The sequence below is a fragment of the Notolepis coatsorum genome, assembly GCF_963971535.1.
Source record: "Notolepis coatsorum genome assembly, chromosome: 11".
NCBI lineage: Eukaryota > Metazoa > Chordata > Actinopteri > Aulopiformes > Paralepididae > Notolepis > Notolepis coatsorum.
This window is the reverse complement of record NC_140175.1, coordinates 84,836,990-84,858,761: the sequence shown is the minus strand read 5'-3', so window position 1 is coordinate 84,858,761 and position 21,772 is coordinate 84,836,990. Positions and strand designations below refer to the sequence as shown.

At 44.1% G+C, this 21,772-nt stretch overlaps 1 protein-coding gene across 4 annotated transcripts; it reads right to left on the bottom strand.

Annotated features, from left to right (window-relative positions):
* Positions 1–580: 580 nt before the first annotated feature.
* pus1 (pseudouridine synthase 1) lies at positions 581–16,487 on the bottom strand. Of its 4 annotated transcripts, none has more exons than XM_084325159.1 (7): positions 16,120–16,487; positions 14,405–14,628; positions 12,941–13,078; positions 12,485–12,587; positions 8,325–8,808; positions 5,310–5,532; positions 581–754 (listed from the first exon to the last, which is right to left on the bottom strand). In XM_084325159.1, the coding sequence occupies exons 2-7, from the start codon at positions 14,591–14,593 to the stop codon at positions 722–724; spliced, it is 1,170 nt and encodes a 389-aa protein (XP_084181285.1). In that variant the 5' UTR covers positions 14,594–14,628; positions 16,120–16,487; the 3' UTR covers positions 581–721. The 4 variants fall into 4 exon arrangements, with proteins under 4 accessions (XP_084181285.1, XP_084181284.1, XP_084181286.1 ...); XM_084325158.1 differs by having other exon boundaries at positions 16,130–16,487; XM_084325160.1 differs by having other exon boundaries at positions 16,444–16,469.
* Positions 16,488–21,772: the final 5,285 nt, after the last annotated feature.

Genomic DNA, 21,772 nt, shown 5'->3' with positions numbered 1-21,772 from the left:
GTCTCCCTCCTCACCCATCAGTGCATCCACAACAACGCCCCCTCCTATCTAAAGGAACTCATCGCTCCCCCGACCTCCACTCGCTTCACCGGCTCTGGAAACTCAAACACACTCAAATCCAAACACAAGACGAACCTCCACACCATGGGCGACCGGGCCTTCTGCTAAGCTGCACATCGGCTGTGGAATGCCCTCCCCAACCATATGAGAGCACCACAGTCCGTTGAGGCATTTAAAAAGGAGACTAAAAACATTTATTTTTAACAAGGCATTTGCCTAAATGGAGCTACCGGGCCTGGTGTGTTTTTAAAAACTTGATATTTTATTTCTTTGCTGTCTAGAGCCGACTTTGATCTGAATGTTTTTCATTTCATTGGTTGTTTTATAATTTTTTTTTTTAATTATCTTCATCTCCTTTCATGTAGCACTTTGAGATTTGTTACAAATATAAAGTGTGTTACAAATAAAAAGTATTATTATTATTATTATTATTATTATTATTATCATCTTATCTATAAAAATCCACACCCAAAACAGTCCAGTAAATACTTACCGGAGACCATAAAAAAACAAACACCAGTTTAAAAGAACCTACATTTTATTCCACACCTGGATTCCAAAGGTATTGTCATTCTTGGTAACATAACTCCATGGCAAAACAAAGCTCATTCTTGTCAAGGAAGTGAGAGAATATTGTCTCTGGTTTCAACAGGCAGGTGACTTAATCCGATCCATTACCCTCATCTTCTTCATCCTAGAAAAGCAACAAAAAGCAAATATGAGCAAAACACGAGAGAACTGAAGTACCATATTAGATTAATGTATACATCTAATCTAATTTACTGCTGGTTTAAGAGTTCCGTTTAATGATTTTATTCATAATATTTGGTTTATTCTAGTGCTGTCAGGCGATAATTTTTTTTTATCTAATTAATTACAGGATTTGTAATTAATTAATCTAATTAATCACATTTTTATCGCATAACCATTTTAGGCCTGATATTTTATATTCTATAATCATATTTCAAATTGCATGTGTCTGGATGGCAGAATTCAGTACTGCATCTACAAAACCTTCTGTTTAATCATCTTCCCTTTATTCATTTGCTTAGATTTTTCAGGTCTGGTCAATTTTAGCATGGTGTTATTCACAGTAAAAAAAATGTAATTGATATTCTCATTTGGTTCATTACAATTTACTCAAGCCTAGTAACAGACACAGGGCTAAATCCACAAAGAATGGATTGCACGGAGCAAGTTGCACCCTTACTTACAATTCATTATGAAATGAAAATGGGGGACCCTGATGTAAACAAGACAAAAGTCTTTCTCTGGTCTGCATCCGCTTAACAATTGTGTGTATTGAGCTGTACTGTATTGTACCCATTCTGCAATCTGCTAATAAAATTTTCATTCAATCAATCTGCACGGTGATTGATTGAAAATTGTATTAACAGATTGCAGAATGGGTACAATACAGTACGGCTCAATACACACAATTGTTAACACATTGGCGGCCATTTGGATGAGTCTAAAATCACTGTTGACGGCCAGCATATGTAAACAGACTTGCACAGTCCGTGGGGCTGTTTGTAGAGCTAAATCTATACTTTATAGTATTGCTATCTGTCCATTCTCATTGTCAATTGAGTCCATAAACCGTCCCTTCAAAATGGCTTAAAGAAATAATTTTTTCATCAATACGTTCTCATTTTATAGCATCTTGAATATAAGCGTTATACAGGATTTGGTCTAATATATTTCCTGGAAGGGCTAATAGCTACTAACGTTATATCCAATGGCATTTCGGTTATACAGAAGCTACAGTTAAAACTCAAACTGCATATACATTTACATTTAGTCATTTAGCTGACGCTTTTATCCAAAGCGACTTACAAGTTCTGTACGACAAGACAGCAAGAAGGGTACAACTCTATCAGCTGAGTAACAATGTTCATCAAGTGTTGCTCTAATAAATTACACACCAGCAAGAACACTGCGATCATCAGCTGCTGGACTACTAGAGGCTCCCAGAAGCAGTCAAAAGAGGATAAGTAATGCAGCCTTTATCAACTATGCCCCAAAACTATGGAACAAACTACCCCAAAACATCAGGGAAGCCAACTCGCTAGACATCTTTAAAAGACAGCTTAAAACCTATCTCTTTGCTCAGGCATTTCACTGATAGATATCTGCTACCACCTAGTGGCAAGAGGAAACATCAGGGATATCCTGACACAACTTGTATTTACCTGCACTATTCAAATTCATGTGTCGGTTATTGCACTTTTTACTTCTTACTGATGACTATTTTTAAACTGAATCATTTTAAACTATTCTTATTATTTGCTAGATCCAAATGTGAAACACTGATTATTTGTTCATGAATTACAGGAGTATTACTGAATAGAGAGCCTATTAGGATGCTAGATCCTAATGTGAAACACTGTGATTTGCCATATCTTGCTATGCTCGCTCATGCCTGTATTTTTTATGTCCGTTCTATTTTATAATTTTTTGACTATTTTTAAACTGAATCATTTTAAACTATTTTTACTATTTGTGTTACTGAAAACTGTAAGCGGAGAGCCTATTGGGATGCTAGATCCTAATGTGAAACACTGATTCTACCTGTCTATCTGATTCTACCGGTCTATCTTTTTATGCTCGCTTATGCCTGTATTTTTTACTGTTGTGAAGCACTTTGAACTGCAATCTCTGTATGAAAAGTGCTATACAAATAGTTATTATTATTATTATCAAGTGTTGCGTGTTACAGTGTAGGTTAGTTTATTAGGACAAGTGCATGACAGTAAGGTTAGTCAGGGTTAGGTTTTTTTTTTTTATATAATCATTTCAGATAATGGTTGAAGAAGTGAGTCTTTAGTCGACGGCGAAAGATTGGACGGGATTCGGCTGTCTCCTAACTGGGATGGGTAGTTCATTCCACCATTGTGGGGCAAGGACTGAGAATAGGCGGCTTCTCTTTGATGACCCTCCGGGAGCTTGGATAGGAGTAGGTCTGAGGCGGCATATGATCGGTACGATCCTCAAGCATGGCGGGGGACGTCGTTTCTGATTATTGATTACCAATAACCGTGTTCGTCTCAGTAGCCACATACGCTGATCGGCTGGTTGAGTATCAACAAGCCCTGATCAGCATGTAATTTACGTGAAATTACCATGAGCCGGTTGGATCCCCCAGACCATTTCCCAGTTATCGATCGCCATCTGGTAGATCGATATGTCCATTGGCTGATAATATATTATTCCCTTACTGCATAGTGAAATCCGCAATCCAAAACGTATTCCGTGCAACAGGCTATAGGGATCGCTTCAGGCGAGTAGAAAACTACATTGAAAATCCAGAAAAAAAAAGACAACTTCTGCCACAGGGAACACTGCATTATCGATACAGCGCCCCTAAGAGGATCTGGCCGGTAATGCACTTTTTCGAATTCAAAGAGTAGGGTACATCTGCAGTGCAGCTCGGCGACCTTGAATAGGTTATTAAAATGGAATAAAAGCCAAAACAACCTTGCGACAGAGATATCCGTGGTTGGTCCCTTAAGCATGGATTCGAAACACGGATATATACGTGGCCCGTCCCGAATGTGTTAAGGGGATGCAGACCAGAGAAAGACTTTCGTCTCGTTTACATCAGGGTCCTCCATTTTCATTTCATAATGAATTGTAAGTAAGGGTGCAACTTGCTCCGTGCAATCCATTCTTTGTGGATTTAGCCCACAGTATTTCTTACACTGGGAATACATTCCCTGAGATCCATAGATGGCCCTAGAATCAAATACCAAGAACATGCAAATGGACCATTTAAAACAAAGTTTGTAAATGTTTATTCTACATTCTTATGGAATGAAGAGATAAAAAAAATTTAAATAAAGAAAATTCATAAAAAGAAAATTACTTCGTTTTTTAAATGAATTTTTAGTAAATTTTCATAATGCGATAATTGGCTGTGTAATTAATTAATCTAATTAACGCAATAAACTGACAGCCCTAGTTTATTCATGTAAAGACGATTGTATTGATATGAACAACATCTTATTCTAAAATAATTTAAAGCAATGCAACAACATTATGGGAAATGCGCTTACCGTCTTCTCCAGAGTCAGACAAGACGATACCAACTTCCTCTGTGTTCAACAGAAAACTATCCTAGCTTAGCACAAATAAATCAAAGCGGATAGGGACCATAAGCCTAGCTGTTGGCCAAAATCACCTTTCCCGGAGTTTTATGCTAGGCTAGCTGATCCGTATCCGCTTCCATTCATTTGTGCTAAATTAGGCTAGTTTGTAGCCGGATAGCTTTCTACTACTCTGGAGAAAACGGTAAGCACATTTCCCACAATGTTGTTTTCTTTTAAAGCCGACTTAAAAGGCCCATTCTGTGATTATTATAAAAATGTTACTATATCAATGTAAAGTATTTACCATACATTCTTTAAGAGTTTCATCTGGAGTTGAAAATATGCTATTTGGCACTTTCATAACCCTTTGTAAATGGCAATAGATATATTTACATTGTTAATTACATACCGGTACACACCTTTTACACTCGCAAAACAGTGAATAGAATGAAGAACTGTACCCATTATCTAGTGTTAGTCCTTGTATCAATAGCTCAGTCAGTCAACCAGAGACTGAAAACATGTCTGTTCTCATGTTTTATTTTTGACTAACCATTTGTTTACATTGGGATCGCAGACTGGACCTTTAACTGGGGTATGAGTCAGTATATTGGATACTATGTGTCTGTAGACTGGAGACGCATCACTTCCCAAACTTGAAGTAGCTGCTACATTAAAGGTATAATCCGTTAACAGTGACCTCTAGGCAAAAGAGCCCCGTTTGGTATTGCACTTTGTTAACTTTCTTTTTAGTTTTTTTGTCTGGGTTGGAGTTTAGTACCTTATTATACTGTGAATTTCTCTAGACCTCTCTTGGCAGAGCCTGAGGTGTGGCCAGCAATGGCAACACCTCCCCTATACCCACTGAAATCAAATCCACACATCAGACAAAAACATAAACTGTAAACAAAGTGCAATACCATGTTGTCATCTTTTGCCTAGAGCTCGCCGTTTGACTACATTACAGATTCTACCTTTAAAAAGGGATACAGAGTAGCGATCTGATCCTACACTTTTACTGCAAAGGATAAACCCTGGGAAATGTTTCTCCATCAGAAAGCTCTTATCATGCCTCTATGAACCAAAAAGAAAATCAAGTTGTTTTGCTCCACATACACCATGTCTGGACTATGAACGAGGATTCATCGTCTCCCATCCCACCTGTCTCTGGTCCTTGTTCCCCTGGTTCCCGGTAGCCGTGGCCGTATAGTCATGTATAGGAAGTGTGGCCATCCAGCTCTCCATGGAGCCCTCCTGGCGCTCAGTCTCCGTCTGCACGATGCTGGGGTAGATGTGGGCCTCCTTGAAGGCCTGGACGGCCTCCTCCTCCTGGGTCCACTCCAGACGCTCGTGGAGACCGTCTCCTCCGAAGCGCTTGTTGTACCTTGAAAACATTTAAATAAAAAGGGGGAAGGCTCAGAATGTTTAGGGAGCGCGTCCTATTTGAGGTCAAGTCAGGAATTAAACTATTTCTCTCAGGAGGTAGAGTGGTCATCTGGTAATCTGAAGGTTCCCGTTTCCATTCAGGCTCCTCCTGGCAGTGTGTCCAATGCTCAGTGTGTGTCCCCAACTGCTCCCGATGAGAAGGTTGGCACCTGGCATGGTCGCCTCCGCCGTCGGTGTGTGAATGGGTGAATTTGAGGCACAAGTTATAAAGCGCTTTGACTATATAAATGCAGTCCATTTACCATTTGACATTATGATCATGTGACCCCTCAGAGGACTTGTAGGCGTTTGAGATTAAATGGTTTAATTCAATGTCGTTTCTGACCATCTTAAAAACACCTCCTTTAAGTGTTAGTTAATGACACATTTGAATTTTGCGTTTTCTCCCGTTTCTGATCCTGACTGACTTGTGATATAGCAAAACCACATTTTGATATGCCATATGACGTTTATTTTTACCACTTTGTATTTCTACTGAATTGTCTGTTTTATGTTTCATTGTGTAACCTCTTTTGGAAAAGATTTTGAATCTTTGAAAGATTTGGACTAGATACAATTAAATGAACAGAACAAAGAACGAATCCAGCAGGGGCCAGGAAACCTAAAGGTGTTATCTTGTAACTCCCTGTTGAGAAAGAAATGAACAACAGTATGCAAGAAAACGTATATATCAACACAACGCTAATTGAGAGAGTGACATCCCAGAAGCAATAGCAAAATAAAAACACAAATAAAAACGGTGCGATGTGAGACTGATATGCTTGCAATGTTTCCCCACATTAGGGTTAGGGTTAGGGTTTATTATTTTTTTTCTCCACTTTTTCTCTGTATTTTTAATTTTTTTCCCTCCCATCCCAATTTCATAATTCCAATTCTCCCCTCCCCTGTCTTGAACGTTGCTAGACTATGCCTCCCACTGGTCGGCTGTAGTGAGGATAGAAGCCTTGCATCACGTGTCCCCTCCGGTACACGAGGAGGCAGCCTGTCGCATCTTTTCACCAGACAGCTCGAACTCTCAGTGGCGAGGAGTAACGAGTGAGAGGCTCACGCTGCCCCCGATACTTCCCATTTCTGCTGTACAGGCGGCCTAAATATTAAAGGCAACCAACTTGTGTCTAGCCACGCCCAACTTGCGTCTAGCCACGCCCCCGCGGCAGCAGCAGAGCGGAGCGGCAGCTCCGGTCTGCCGCGGAGCTCTGTCGCGGCAGCATTATGTAGCAGTAATCCCCCCCTCTTTTAACATCGACAACTAGCTCAACTGGTAGCGCCGCCTTGCTGTGGATCCTGCGGTCCGTTTGTGACAAGTTCGATTCCCTTAAAAATTTTAACGTGCATTCTTTCGCCGGTTAAGTTTAGGCATGTTAACTTTAAGCATTGTTTCGGAGTTGGTTAAGGTTAGGGTTAAGGTTAGGCATTGTTTCGGAGTTGGTTAAGGTTAGAAGGGTTAAGTTTAGGCGCTGTTAAGGAGCTGGTTAAGGTTAGAGTTTGTCTTAGAGAATGGCAATAGACAGCCTATTTCCGCGCTGCAGCTCTCTCGCGCTGCCGCGGTCACATGGGCGTAGTGGCCAATCAGAGAAACGCTAAACACAAGTTGGTTGCCTAAAATATTCACGCGTACAGGCGTCACCCAACCGACCTGTAGGAGTCGCTGTCCACAACGTCCAATCCCCACCCACCGGCTTTCCCACCCTCTAACACTGCCAATTGTGTTAGTATGACGGCCGGCCAAGCCGGAAGCAACGCAGAGAGCTGGGCTCGATACCAGCATCTCCTGCGTTAGTGGCGAGCGCCTTGCCCACTGCGCCACCCAGTTTCCCACATGTTCTTATATTGTTGGAGGTGGTGGCAGGCTGGGGTGGTAAGATACACACACAGTAGGGAGGCACCAACACCACTTCTTCACCCATCGTCTTTAACAGTTATAGACTCAGACCATCCGCTTGGGGTCACTGGATGGAAATAATTGAGATGTATAATCAATTTGTCTCAATTTCAGATATCCTAAAATGCATGAAAGTCACTTTGCTTTCATTTCTTTTTATTTTTTATTATTTATCTTTTTCCCCCTCCTTTTTCCTCCGATTTTCTCCCATCCCAATGTTATTCGTTATGCCAATTCCCAATCCCCTTCCTGGTCGCTGCGCACTTACCCCCCACAGTCGGTCTGGGAGAGTGGAGGCTATCACGGGCTTCCTCCGACACACGTCTAGCCAATCAACCGCTTCTTTTCACCTGGCAGCGCGGACTCTCACTGAGAGGGTGTAACGTGTGGAAGGATCACACTACCCCCCTTAGATCCTATCCGCGCTGAGCAGGCGCCCCGACCGAACTGTAGGAGTCGCTGTTTACAACGACCCGGACCCACCCCGCCAGCTTTCCCACCCTCTAATACTGCCAATTGTATTAGTGTGAACGGCCAGCCAAGCTGGTGACAACGCCGGGAGCTGGATTCGAACAGGCGAATCCAGCGTCTCCGGCGTTGGTGACGAACGCAATCTCCGCTACGCCACCTGACCACTATGCATTTTACACGTTTCTTGGTATCGGATTTTAATATTGCACCGATTCTCGGAAACATATAACCTCATTTTAGCCCGGTATCGGTGCTTCTCCAAGAGTCCGCAGCAGAAAAGACTATGCAACAGAGGAGGTGTTGTGTGCATCTATGTCGGAAGGGAAATCTCTGCGTGTTGGGCCTGATACTATAGAATAACATTTAGGGGTAAGTACCTGTCAAAGTGCACCTTCTCCAGCACCAGGCCCAGGCCAGGAGCCTTGGGCACATCCACCTTTTCCTCCCCCCAGCTCCGCTCCATCACCTCCTCCCCCGTGTAGCCCCTCATCACCGCGATCACCAGGCCGATCATCTTGCGGATTTGGTGCATCATGAAACTCTGGCCCTTCACGGTGATCTCGGCGAACTCCGCGCCACCTCGGACAAAGGCTTCGCCGCAGGACATCTCCATGATGTAGCGGCGGGCGCTGGGGTCTCGCGCTGCCTTCTGAGAGGTGAAGTTGTGGAAGTTATGGGTGCCCTTGTAACGGGCAAAGAGGCGGTTCGCCCTCTGGAGTGTCTCTGGTTCCAGCCGGAAGGCTGCGGAATTCTGCACGTCGTAGTCCTTTGGAGCGAAGGCCACTGAGGGAAGCATGTAGGCGTACGTGCGAGCGTCACAGTTGTTTTTGGAATTGAAGCCCTGGGTCACTCGTTTGAAACCTATTTGAATAAAAGAAAGATTTAAAACAATTTCTACTTATGAGAGACCTTGAGTGGCATCGTTCCACTGTCAAACATCTACTAGCTAACCGGCGCTACCTATACACTAGGGGTGTAAAGGTACACGTATCCGTACTGAACCGAACAAGTTTCAGTGTGTACCGTACCGAACGGCTGTGTAGTGTACCGAACGAATACAACGGTATGTTAACACTTTGAGTGCCACGCCGGGTTTTCCTTTTTACCCCCTTGATGCCACCATCCACTTCAATGTTAACGTTAATATCGCCTAATCTATGTTTTAAATTATGGCTATGTGTCTAATCTGCCCGTCGCTTATCAAAGACTATTTTCCAGTCAGTGCTGTCAAGGCAGATTGTTTTTTTATCCGTTTTAGAGCATTTAGAAAAGCACCCGTTGAGATAAAAAACAGTTCATTCTGGACCATTCTATGAAAATCGTCTTTTACTGGAATATTCCACAACGTTGATATTCGTCGGCCTATTTATGAATCGTTTTCAAAAAAACGCTAGATGATCAATATTATACGTGCACGCAAGCACATTCGGGCCGCGCACGGATAATCGCCGCGTTGATTTCCTCTTGGACTTTTACAGTGAAACCGAAAGAGCCCATTTCACAAAACAGCTTATAACTTCATCAAAATTAGTCTGATTATCCTAACACTGATAACATAGATTCCTTACCTGACATCAGATGGTATCCAACTGGTATATTCCAATTCCTGATCACCATTCGAAAAAATCGATAAGTGTATAGATCCACCGTGTGTACAGTGCAGTACATGATTCCGCGCGTCTCAGAGGCTCCAGAATGAACTGTGGTAACCCCGGCTGGATCAGTGGACTGGAAAATGTGGAGTACCGGATTTTTTTCCCCATCCATTTTCATTGAGTCCATTCCAAAATCTGGGAGACGATAGGGGGCGCTTTTTTCCACATATGATCGCCGGCGGTGCTCGTGTATACTCGGGTAGGCTCGCGTGATGCAATATGATTTCAGATCGCCAAAAAAAAAAAAAAAAAAAACGAGAAATCTCGTGAGTGGCTTTCAACCACATATTAATAAACCAGAGATATCTCATGTGTGGCAGTTAAAGTGTTAACCACTAACGACCACCCACCGGGGGCTGTTTTTTTTCACAATCTAATATTTACAAGTCGATTATTAATTTCAATATAGAATATTCGTTGACAGCCCTACAAGTACAATTAGTTACTGCACACTACATCACCCCTGAGTGGAACATGGAAAGCCAAACTTTCCCCCACTGTACCGAAAACCGTACCTTGACTTCAAAACTGAGGTACGTACCGTACCGTGGTTTTTGTGTACAGTTACACCCCTACTATACACGTATCTATACAAGTAACTATACATATTGAATAAATCATATTATTGTTCCCCTCCATATTTTCTTGTCCATTTTATAAATAAGAACAAAAAATGTTTTGAAAACTGTTTAATACATTTTGTTTCATCTATGCAGCCTTATTTATTCACTGTGTCCATGAAAACAACGATGAACGCAACTAGAGTTGTTCCGATACCAGTATCGGAAATGCCTCCGATACAGCCTAAAATGCTGGTATCGGTATCTGCGACTACACGTCAATTCTATGCTCCGATCCCATATGACGTAATTTATCAACAACACGTTCTGAGAGTGAGCATTATAAAACAAACGTGTTTTTAATCAACCGTGAATTAAAGTGTCAATGCCGTTTGTCATTTTAACAGCAGATACTTTCTTAAATGCCATCATCCCGACAGAGCGGTGTGACAGGGAGCTCTGATGTGTTCGCTTGCTGGTGTTATTAGCATTAGCTGAAGAGCTAACCGAAAAGCTAGTTTTAGCTTAACGTTACCTTGGCTAAAGTTGGGGCTATTTATAATCCAGCAATAATGGCTGCAGACATGCAAGCAAAGTACAGCAAGTTGGCAAAGGAGTATTCCAAGGTAAATAACTTTTTCACAAGTAACGTTACATTGTCTTTCCATCTAGCTCACGTTAACTGGCTAACCTAAGTGTCGTCACTGATCGACCTTTCGCACACATGCACGCAATTAATGACATGTTGCGGACAGCCATACCGGTGACAATGTTTAGCTTTTAGTGCCAAAGGATAAGAGTCTGAGGCGCAGTCTCAAAAGAGAATGTTGAATATTTATTGTGCATCAAAAATCACAACATGCACGTTACTACTAGCTAACTGAACCGGAGCTGACTGGATAGCAAGTGCAACAACGTATAACGTCCGTGCGGAACCAATGGCCCAACAACCGTTCCGTGGGTGAACTCATTGAGCATAATTGTCAATTAATGATACTAATTAGGGCTGCACGATTTTGGGAAATAATCTAATTGCGATTTTTCTGACAGATATTGCGATTGAGATTACATTTGCGATTATAATTATAAAAAATGTTAAGCAGCCCCACAGAGGTTTATTGTAAAATGCGGCTTGCATCTGGCCTACACAGTGGGTCTTTTCGGGACACAGAGCCTGAAAATGTTTCTTTTTACCTGGGAATCGATACCGGTACCCAATGGTACCTTTTTTTCTGTAATTTACTCTCCCTCTCTGAAGTCTAAACTTCACAACACACAATCTAAAACCCCTTACCTCCCTCTCCCAAACCGATCTTGTATCTCAATGGGACTTCCTGGTTAAATAAATATAAAAAAAAATAGAGATTTTTAGTTTGTTTTGCGATTTGCTAATTATAAATTGTTCAGCCCTAATACTAATCTATACAATCACCTGTTGTTGAATAAATACCATTACTTTCTAGTTATTACTAAAAAACAGTATATAAAACAGTATCTGTAGCTAAAAAAAAAAAAAAAATGTATAATATAAAGATTTTTTTTTAATGTATGCACTGGTATCGGATCAGTACTCGGTATCGGCCGATACCCAAAGCTTAGGTATCGGAATCGAATCGGGAAGGAAAAGGTATGGTTTCCTTACGCAGAAAAGGTAGTCAGTTTACATTTCTGATAACTACATCACTGCATAACTCAAGAGTGCAGTGGGCAGAGGTGTTTAGCAGGCTGTGACGTACAGGCATAGCGACAGCTCTGCGTAGGAGTGTGCTTCGAAAAGTTTTGATCGTTTGGAATTTAAACTGTGTAGACTTTTAAAAGTGAGGAGCACTATCCGCTTCCATTATGTGGAATAAGCATGTAATGTAATGGTTGAGTGTACTTTTAAAACGTGCGGACAGAGTAGGCTCATACCACATAATTGTACGTAGAGTGTAAATAGTTGTCACTCGAAGCAATTGAAAATCGAACAAGTGCTCCTTTAAACCCCATATTAAGACAATTCTTGAGGTTTAGGCAGAATTCCCTCTTGATTCACAGTTAAGAATGCCCGTTTTGTCCTCCATGTTGGAATAAACAATGGTTATGTGTTGATATATGAGAAACATAATATCCACAAAAGAATGACTGAATCTTATAAACAAGTTGCAGCGGACCAGTAATACCATGCTTTCGTAATGGTTTAGACTCTAACCGCTGCACAGGACTCAGGCATTTTCTTTTGAAAGCGGTAACCACTGGTTACAGTCAGTCATGTTGGAAGAAATAAAACAATTTTATTAGTTTGTGAAATTCAGTTAACTCTTCGTAGGAGCCGTGTCTCACCTAGCACTCTGATCTGGGGTGGAAGATGATTGTTGATTTTTTCAACAATGTCTTCAATCAGCCACAGCTTGAGAGACACCGCCTGGCCAGCAGCAGACACACCCTGACCAAAATAATATAGAAACAAAAGCCACTTGTATGTAGGTCATAGAGGAGTGAGTTGGTGACATGTCCATCATCTTTCCTTGTTACTACACAAGAGACAAGTAAACACTCAGAATACACAATAGATAAGTAAACAGTGGCAAAACCGTATCTACTGTACTACCAAGTTATTCAACCAGTCTATGGAACAGGTACAATGCACAAAAGAATGACAATATGTTAAATAATTATCCTATTGATTGTGCATAATTGTTGGTATTTCATGAAATCTCAAGTCTCTCAGTGGGCAATGGGCATGTCATTCTGCCAAGTAGAGCTCCCATTGTATTTAGTATTCCAAGCGAGGCATACCTTATCTGTCCTGGCACATCTTTGGAAAGACATTTTCTTCATTTCATCTGCGTGGTTTTCAGGAATGCACCCCGATTTAATCAGCGCAGACACCAGATCGTCCTCTATGGTTCTGAACTGGGCATTTCCAGGATTCCTCTGAAACATTCAAAATGGCACTAAAGAAATTAAAGAGCGTTCTTCCCAAAGGTTCAGAGGTCATTAATAGGGATGCACAGATATTGTTTTTCAGATGTTTACGTATTATGGATAACCGATTGTTTGTTTGAAACATGCCTATCTTCAGATAGTGATGTGGCATCATGAAGGTTCTGGTGGGGTTAGAAAATCATATAAAAAAGGAAGAATTTACTGAAATCCATTAGTCAGTCTTATGTTTTTGTTCAATTGGCACATGTACCAGCTAGCCTAACTGTTGGCCAAAAACAACTCTCCTGGGGCTTTAAGCTAGACTAGTAGTCCTTATCTGCTAGGGATGCATTGATCTGACGTTTTTCAGTCACAATTCCGATACCTGGGCTCTGGATATTGGCTCATACAGAGCACAAATCTGTTCCATTACCTTTAATGAATAGTATAGACTTGGACTATCATTTTGGAGTGACAACAAAAATGACATAATACATTAACGTGTAAAAAATGCAACAAACCAAGTCACCTTGCTTTGATTTCTGGCGTGTTAATGTTTCTTGGTATCAGATCTTAGTATAGATCTTAGAGAAATTCTCCAATATTCTATTCTAGCCTGGTATCGGACATATATATATACGTTACCCTAGTATCTGCTTCCATTAATTTGTGGTAAGCAAGGTTTGGTTTCTACTGAACGCACAGAGAGGAAATTGATATCTATCTTCTTGTCTGACTCTGGAGAAGATGGTAAGCGCAATTCCCATAATGTTGGATTGTTCCTTTAAGCAAAACTGTACCTGTACAAAAGGTCACAAAAATGCCAATTCTACCATCTGCAAAATATTGGCTATAAAAATGTAATTGGACCGTGTGCTTCTTACAGCCCACATTGGCTGAGACCGATTGTCTGTTGATTATCGGTGCGTCACTAGCCATTATCTCAGGTGGTGGTAGCAGCACTCGACTGATGCGCTAACTCGCTAATTACCCACCTGGCTACTTTGCATAACAATAGCGCAGGTCGTCAGGTATGTTCAAATACGTTCTCAGATACATTCACACAAAACGTACATTCCATTCGTAGAGGCAATTAGGCATTGTCTTTAGTCTGTGCACACGCGAGGGAAAATGTATGTGCATCAAATTACAGTGGAAAATGCAACATAAGAAGCACTTGTTACATTATCGTGTCCGTTTGGGAACTCATGCTGTGGTGGGCCATCACAGTGGGAAACACTGATTATAGACCTACAAATTGTGAGCAAGAGGTACTGCAGCACCTGTAGCAAAATAATTCTACTTAAGCACAAGAGTAGAGGACTGGCTACCAACCTGCATCCCATAATACCCCTTGCCGGAGTAAGCCAAGAGGAGAACCACTTTCTTTTTGGGGTATTTCCTCTCATCCTCGGCCTGTTCTCCTTCCGACTTCAGTCTCTTTGCGACGTGGCCGTTCTCACCCGAGTCTGCGTCTGCGTCGCCGACTCGTTTTGCCTGCAGGTCTTCAGACGCTGCACTCATCGTCCACCGCAAGCCTGAATACTTCAGAAGGCAACCTGCAAAACAAAGGATGGGGAGGTGAAGTTTGCACATCCAACCTGCTACTGGCCCTGGTGATGGTGGATACATGTAGAACCAAGCCCCATGGTGCTACCTGCACATCCAACCTGCTACTGGCCCTGGTGGATACATGTAGAACCAAGCCCCATGGTGCTACCTGCACATCCAACCTGCTACTGGCCCTGGTGGATACATGTAGAACCAAGCCCCATGGTGCTACCTGCACATCCAACCTGCTACTGGCCCTGGTGATGGTGGACAGGTGGATACATGTAGAACCAAGCCCCATGGTGCTACCTGCACATCCAACCTGCTACTGGCCTGGTGATGGTGGATACATGTAGAACCAAGCCCCATGGTGCTACCTGCACATCCAACCTGCTACTGGCCCTGGTGATGGTGGATACATGTAGAACCAAGCCCCATGGTGCTACCTGCACATCCAACCTGCTAGGCCCTGGTGATGGTGGATACATGTAGAACCAAGTATGGTGCTACCTGCACATCCAACCTGCTAGGCCCTGGTGATGGTGGATACATGTAGAACCAAGCCCCATGGTGCTACCTGCACATCCAACCTGCTACTGGCCTGGTGATGATGGATACATGTAGAACCAAGTATGGTGCTACCTGCACATCCAACCTGCTAGGCCCTGGTGATGGTGGATAAAACAATAAAAGTACAACCAAAACATTACCAGGATAAAATATTTGGGACCTTGATTGGCATTTAGTCAACTTGTAAATAACACACAAAACAGTCATGTCAGTCCTAATAAACCTCCCCCTTATGTTGTCGTGATACAGAAACCAGGGTGCTCAGTATAGGACCATGGGTCAAAACTTAATTAATGACCTTGATCTATAAGGGTTTAAGCTTTTATGTGTAGGCGTTGGATCCAGTGCCTTTAAAGTGATTTATTAACATGTATATTTATCATGTCTATTCTAGTTATATTATTATTACTACTATTACAATTGTTTTATTGCACAATCGTAGCAACCGCATTTCACTGTATATGCCCTGGTGTGATGATTAATAAACTCTTGAATCTTGATGTCGCCTAAACAACAACTTGTTGAATATGATCTTGATATTTGGTCCAGTCGTTCTTTTATGTGACCGAGTCTGATTACAGCAGGGTAGCATCAACGGATTCATTAGGGCCACTTTGTGTCAATAATATAGAATGGAGGAGGCAAAATATGATATATATGAAATACAGTTGCGGGGTATAGCTAACAACTTTGTTGGGATTGATTTTCAAGTCCAACAAAGTCAAGATTTTAAAATCATTGTAAACAAGAATTTTCTATTCATTAAACTGCATTGTTAAATGAAGGTTATATTTATTTAAAAAAAAATATATATATACTGTTTGGGATCCTGATCCCATCGGGCTGCATCCATAGCATTCAGGCTCATTCAATCACTGATCACACATCTGCTTTCAGAAAGTAACGTTAGCTCAATCTATTTGGCTTACCTTGGCTTACCTTTGCTTGTGGAAGAAGTCAATAATCGTGGGTTAGCTAAGAAGGCACTCAATAGTGGTCGAACCTTTAGCATATCTTGCTAACACCTCGTAATGACAGCTTATATCAGCTGAGCTCTGGTGGTGTGGCTAACCCCATGGGCTAACCTCAGCAGGCTATCAAAGCTAGTGAGCTCTTTTAGACACTCGCGAATGGACCACAGTGGTCGCGGCCAAAACACGCACTGCTTTCTTTTTTGTGTGTTGAGTTGTGAATTGTCACACAGTCAATATCTCCACGGTAAAACTCCAGGTTGTATATATTTGCACATGTACCTCGAGCTGCTCTCGCTGTCTCTCTAGGAGCTACATTAGCCTGGGCAGCAACACACATATGGCTACGGTCAACTTTGACCTCCTGATGCAAATATCGCGCGATTCCAGGTTACAGGGCTTTTTGCAAACCAGCGGTTGACCAGTAGGGTGCAGCAGAAGATCATCGCGATAGGCTCGATTTCCCAATAATTGTAAGAGTAACTAGACGAAAAGGGGTCATATTAAAAGCTAGATGCGATTATATTCCAAACATATTGGTAGGAGAAAGATGAATGTATACTGATTACCTCATTAATTGAAAATGGGGGACCCTGATGTAAACAAGACGAAAGTCTTTCTCTGGTCTGCATCAATTGATTGATTGATTGATTGAAAACTTTATTAACAGATTGCAGAATGGGTACAATACAGTACAGCTCAATACACACAATTGTTAAGGGGATGCAGACCAGAGAAAGACTTTCGTCTTGTTTACATCAGGGTCCCCCATTTTCAATTCATCAGGACATATATGACATACATGACATACAGATAGTCAGTACTGCTACATCTATACATTTATGACATACCAGATTTGCAAATACAGTACTGTTTGTGATACAGAAGGAGTCAGGAAAAGGGAGTATATACATTTGACGTAGAAACTGTACATTGGAGGAGGTTGGGTGGGGGGGGGGTTGGGTACACTGGGATATTGACAACCATACTGGGTAATCTACATTGGAGGTGGTTGGGGGGGGGGGGGCACACTGTATATACAAGCAAAACTGTACATTGAGGGGGGGGGGGGGGGAGACACTGTACAAACAAACAAAATTGTACATTGGACTATTGACAAAACCATACTAGGTAAATGACTGTACATTGGAGGGGGTTGGGTTAGGATATTTACAGGGGCCAGTGTTGAATTGCAGTCTCCCGTAGGTGTCCCTTGAGAAAGGTTTTGAAAGTGGGTAGTGATCCACATTCCTTTACAGCAATCAATACTATATATTATAGGCAGGGAGGCCTTTCATGCAATAGCCAGGCTCTGATTCACTAAACATAGACACCACTGATGATGATTTTGTACGTCATTTTGTACCTTTAGTTTGTACTTTAGTTTGTATATTGTATATTTTGTATAGTGTTTGGTCTTTATTCTTTTAACTTTTTACAGAACCAAGTGTTAGGGTTTGAAACCGACCTCAAACGCACAGCACAGACAGGTAGTTCAGAGTTAGCCAAATACTAGGGCGTATTTATTTTCAGAGTCAAAAAGGAGCAAGTAACAATCTTGAAACAAAGGGAGACTGCCTTCAGCAGAGTTATCTGCGGCTCTGCAGATCCTCTTGGTGTTCGAGGTGGGGAAACGGTATTGACGCTGAAGCGGCTCTGCAGATACTCCCAGCTTCAACTCGAGGTGGAAAAGAGAGAGAGAGAGAGAGGTAAATAACAGTCCACATCACACAGAGGCAGTGCGGTCTCCTCCTCCCTTAGCTGAGTCAAAACAAACAAAACGATATCTTCAGTGTTCACCACAACACACAATTTAGCTGAGGGTCAGTGCAAAACAAAAACGATAAACTTCTGTGTCTCTTCTAAACACACACCCCAGCTGAGTCCAGTGCAAGCAAATGATAATCTTCAGTGTCTCCTTTAACACACAACTTAGCTGAGTCAAGTGTAAGCAAAAATAGAACTCTTCAGTGTTCTTCAAAACACACAAAACAGAATCGTCCAAAAAAGGGTTTGGTTCAAACTCACCAAAGCGCAAGAGTAAAGCGGGTAAACGAGGCGCAGCTCAAAACGGGGGACAAGGTATTCACCAGCGGCAATCCACAGATGTCCTGGAGGGAGAGTAGACGAGGCACAGCAACGGGGAACAACAGGCAGAAACAGAAGTATTCAAAACGACCCGACATCGATTGAAGGGAAGTCCCAGTATAAAAAGCCTCTGGGGAGCTAATCAAAAACTATGACAGGTGCGCGCTGGAATTGATACTTGCTCCAAAAGCGTGTGGCGGGGAATGCACCAATCAACACAGCACCTTAAAGGAGCGGAGCGTGTGGCGGGGAATGCACCAATCAACACAGTACCTTAAAGGAGCAGAGCGTGTGGCGTGGAATGAACCAATCCTCACAGTACTTTAAGAAGCGTGTGGCGGGGAATGAACCAATCCTCATAGTACCCCCCCCTCCACGGGAGCCACCCGGCGACCCACTCGGCCCCGGCCTGCCCGGATGGGACCGAAGGAAGCCGGCGATCAGGGGCACTGGAGAGGGGGACAGAGACAGAGGACCGGTGAGGGAGGCTGGAGACGGGGACAGGGAACCGGCGAGGGAGGCCAGAGACGGAGACCCGGTGAGAGGGGCTGGGACAGGGACACAAGGGGAACCCCGGGGCGAAGGACTGGACGGCACCTGAAGACACTGGGCCTGACAGGAGGGGCTCCACCCCCTGATGGTGCCGGAGGACCAGACGATGTGGGGCTCATGCAGCGCGAGCCAGGGCCGACCCAGGACTACCGGGACAAGAGGGGATCTGGTAATGAAAAACTGGAGTCTCTCAACGTGGTTACCAGCCACGGTGAGGAGGACAGGACAGGTGCGTTGAGTGATGTCAGCCAGGCGGCGATGATCCAGCGCGAAGACCTCCAAGGGCCTCTCGAGGTCCTCAAGCGGAATGTTGGCCCGGGTGGCAAACTCAACGTCCAGGAAACTCCCATCAGCACCAGAGTCAATGAGTGCACCCACCGTCGCCCGCTGGTCCGCCCAGGCTAGGGTGACGCTCGTCAGACGGTTAGGTGGTGCACGGGTGGGGGAACAGGAAAAATGGCTCACCAGGATCTCCCAGGGTCCCGGCGAGCCCGGTCTTCTTGGCCGGGTAGGGCAATTGTAGACACGGTGTCCATCCCGGCCGCAGTAGAGGCAAAGGCCGGACCTGAGCCTGGACTCCCGTTCGGCCGGGCTAAGGCGGGTGCGTCCCAGCTACATGGGTTCCTCCTCGGTCACAGCCCGGGAGGGAAAAAACCCACCAGTCACGGAGGGGGCAGGACGGTCAGCAGAACGGTCCCGAGGACGGGGGGTCTGGGGAACGTCTGGGGGTCCTAGTCGTGCTCGCTCACGCCTTCTCTCCCGGAGGCGTCCGTCGATGCGGATAGCGAGGCTGATCAGGCCCTCGAGAGAATCGGGCTCCTCTTGGGTCGCGAGCTGGTCCCTTACTGCGTCGTGGAGCCCCCTCAGGAAGGTGAGACGAAGCGCTTGATCGTTCCAACCGCTCTCCGTTGCGGCCAGTCTGAACTCCAGCGCGTAGTCTCTGACACTGCCACTGCCCTGCCGGAAGGTGCCCAACCGAGCTCCTGGGTCCCGGCCACGAGCTGGGTGGTGGAAAACCCTTCGGAGCTCTGCCACGAAGTCTGGGTAGGAGAAACAAAAATCGGCCCTCATAGCCCAGGAAGCAGTGACCCACTGTGCTGCTCGGCCCGTGAGCAGGTTAGTCATGTAGGCTACTCGGGCTCCCTCTGACGAAAAACGGCTGGGTTGATGAAGGAAGACCAACTCACACTGCATGATGAATGTGGCACAATCCTCGAAGTTACCCTCGAACAGACGTGGTTCAGAGAGACGGGGCTCCCGAGGTGCGAGGTCTGCCGCGGCTGCAGGTGGTGATCCGGCTGAGACTCCTGGGACAGGTGGGTTTAAAAGCAGAGTGTTTAATGCAGTACTGAGAGCCTGTAGCTGGTGCAGAATAACAGCCTGCTGATTACCCTGGGTAGTCTGCTGGGTGGCCAGAGTGTCAAGGGCATCCAGAATGAGCTGGACCTGGGCCCGGAGGTCCTGTAAAGCAGCCGCAGCCGCACCCAACTGTTGGGTGTGGTCGTTGACCAACTCGATCTGGACCGCCAACGCTGCCCTGACCCTGTCTGTGTCGGCTGAGGTCGTCATGATCGGGTCGTAATGTTAGGGTTTGAAACCGACCTCAAATGCACGGCACAGACAGGTAGTTCAGAGTTAGCCAAATACTAGGGCGTATTTATTTTCAGAGTCAAAAAGGAGCAAGTAACAATCTTGAAACAAAGGGAGACTGCCTTCAGCAGAGTTATCTGCGGCTCTGCAGATCCTCTTGGTGTTCGAGGTGGGGAAACGGTATTGACGCTGAAGCGGCTCTGCAGATACTCCCAGCTTCAACTCGAGGTGGAAAAGAGAGAGAGAGAGAGAGGTAAATAACAGTCCACATCACACAGAGGCAGTGCGGTCTCCTCCTCCCTTAGTTGAGTCAGAACAAACAAAACGATATCTTCAGTGTTCACCACAACACACAATTTAGCTGAGGGTCAGTGCAAAACAAAAACGATAAACTTCTGTGTCTCTTCTAAACACACACCCCAGCTGAGTCCAGTGCAAGCAAATGATAATCTTCAGTGTCTCCTTTAACACACAACTTAGCTGAGTCAAGTGTAAGCAAAAATAGAACTATTCAGTGTTCTTCAAAACACACAAAACAGAATCGTCCAAAAAAGGGTTTGGTTCAAACTCACCAAAGCGCAAGAGTAAAGCGGGTAAACGAGGCGCAGCTCAAAACGGGGGACAAGGTCTTCACCAGCGGCAATCCACAGATGTCCTGGAGGGAGAGTAGACGAGGCACAGCAACGGGGAACAACAGGCAGAAACAGAAGTATTCAAAACGACCCGACATCGATTGAAGGGAAGTCCCAGTATAAAAAGCCTCTGGGGCGCTAATCAAAAACTATGACAGGTGCGCGCTGGAATTGATACTTGCTCCAAAAGCGTGTGGCGGGGAATGCACCAATCAACACCTTAAAGGAGCGGAGCGTGTGGCGGGGAATGCACCAATCAACACAGTACCTTAAAGGAGCGGAGCGTGTGGCGGGGAATGAACCAATCCTCACAGTACTTTAAGAAGCGTGTGGCGGGGAATGAACCAATCCTCACACCAAGCATTTCACTGTAATGTAGGCTACATGTACCTTATGTACGAAACTGGCCACCGTAAATGCCCAAAACCCCCACCACCTCCTAATAGACAGTCTCCTCCCCACCGCATGTATATATTCCCTCCCCGCCGTATGTATATCTCTCTCCCACCCACCCACCCCCTCCTAATGTACAGTCCCCTCCCCATCATATGTATATACTCTGTCAGGATCTAGGGGTAACAGTACTGTATATTTGAATACCGTTTATGTCACAAATGTATCAGTACTAAATACCTATATGTCCCTATGCCATAAATGTCATGTATGTTGTGTATGTCATAAATGTCTATATGAATTGAAAATGGGGGACCCTGATGGAAACAAGACAAACGTCTTTCTCAGGTCTGCAT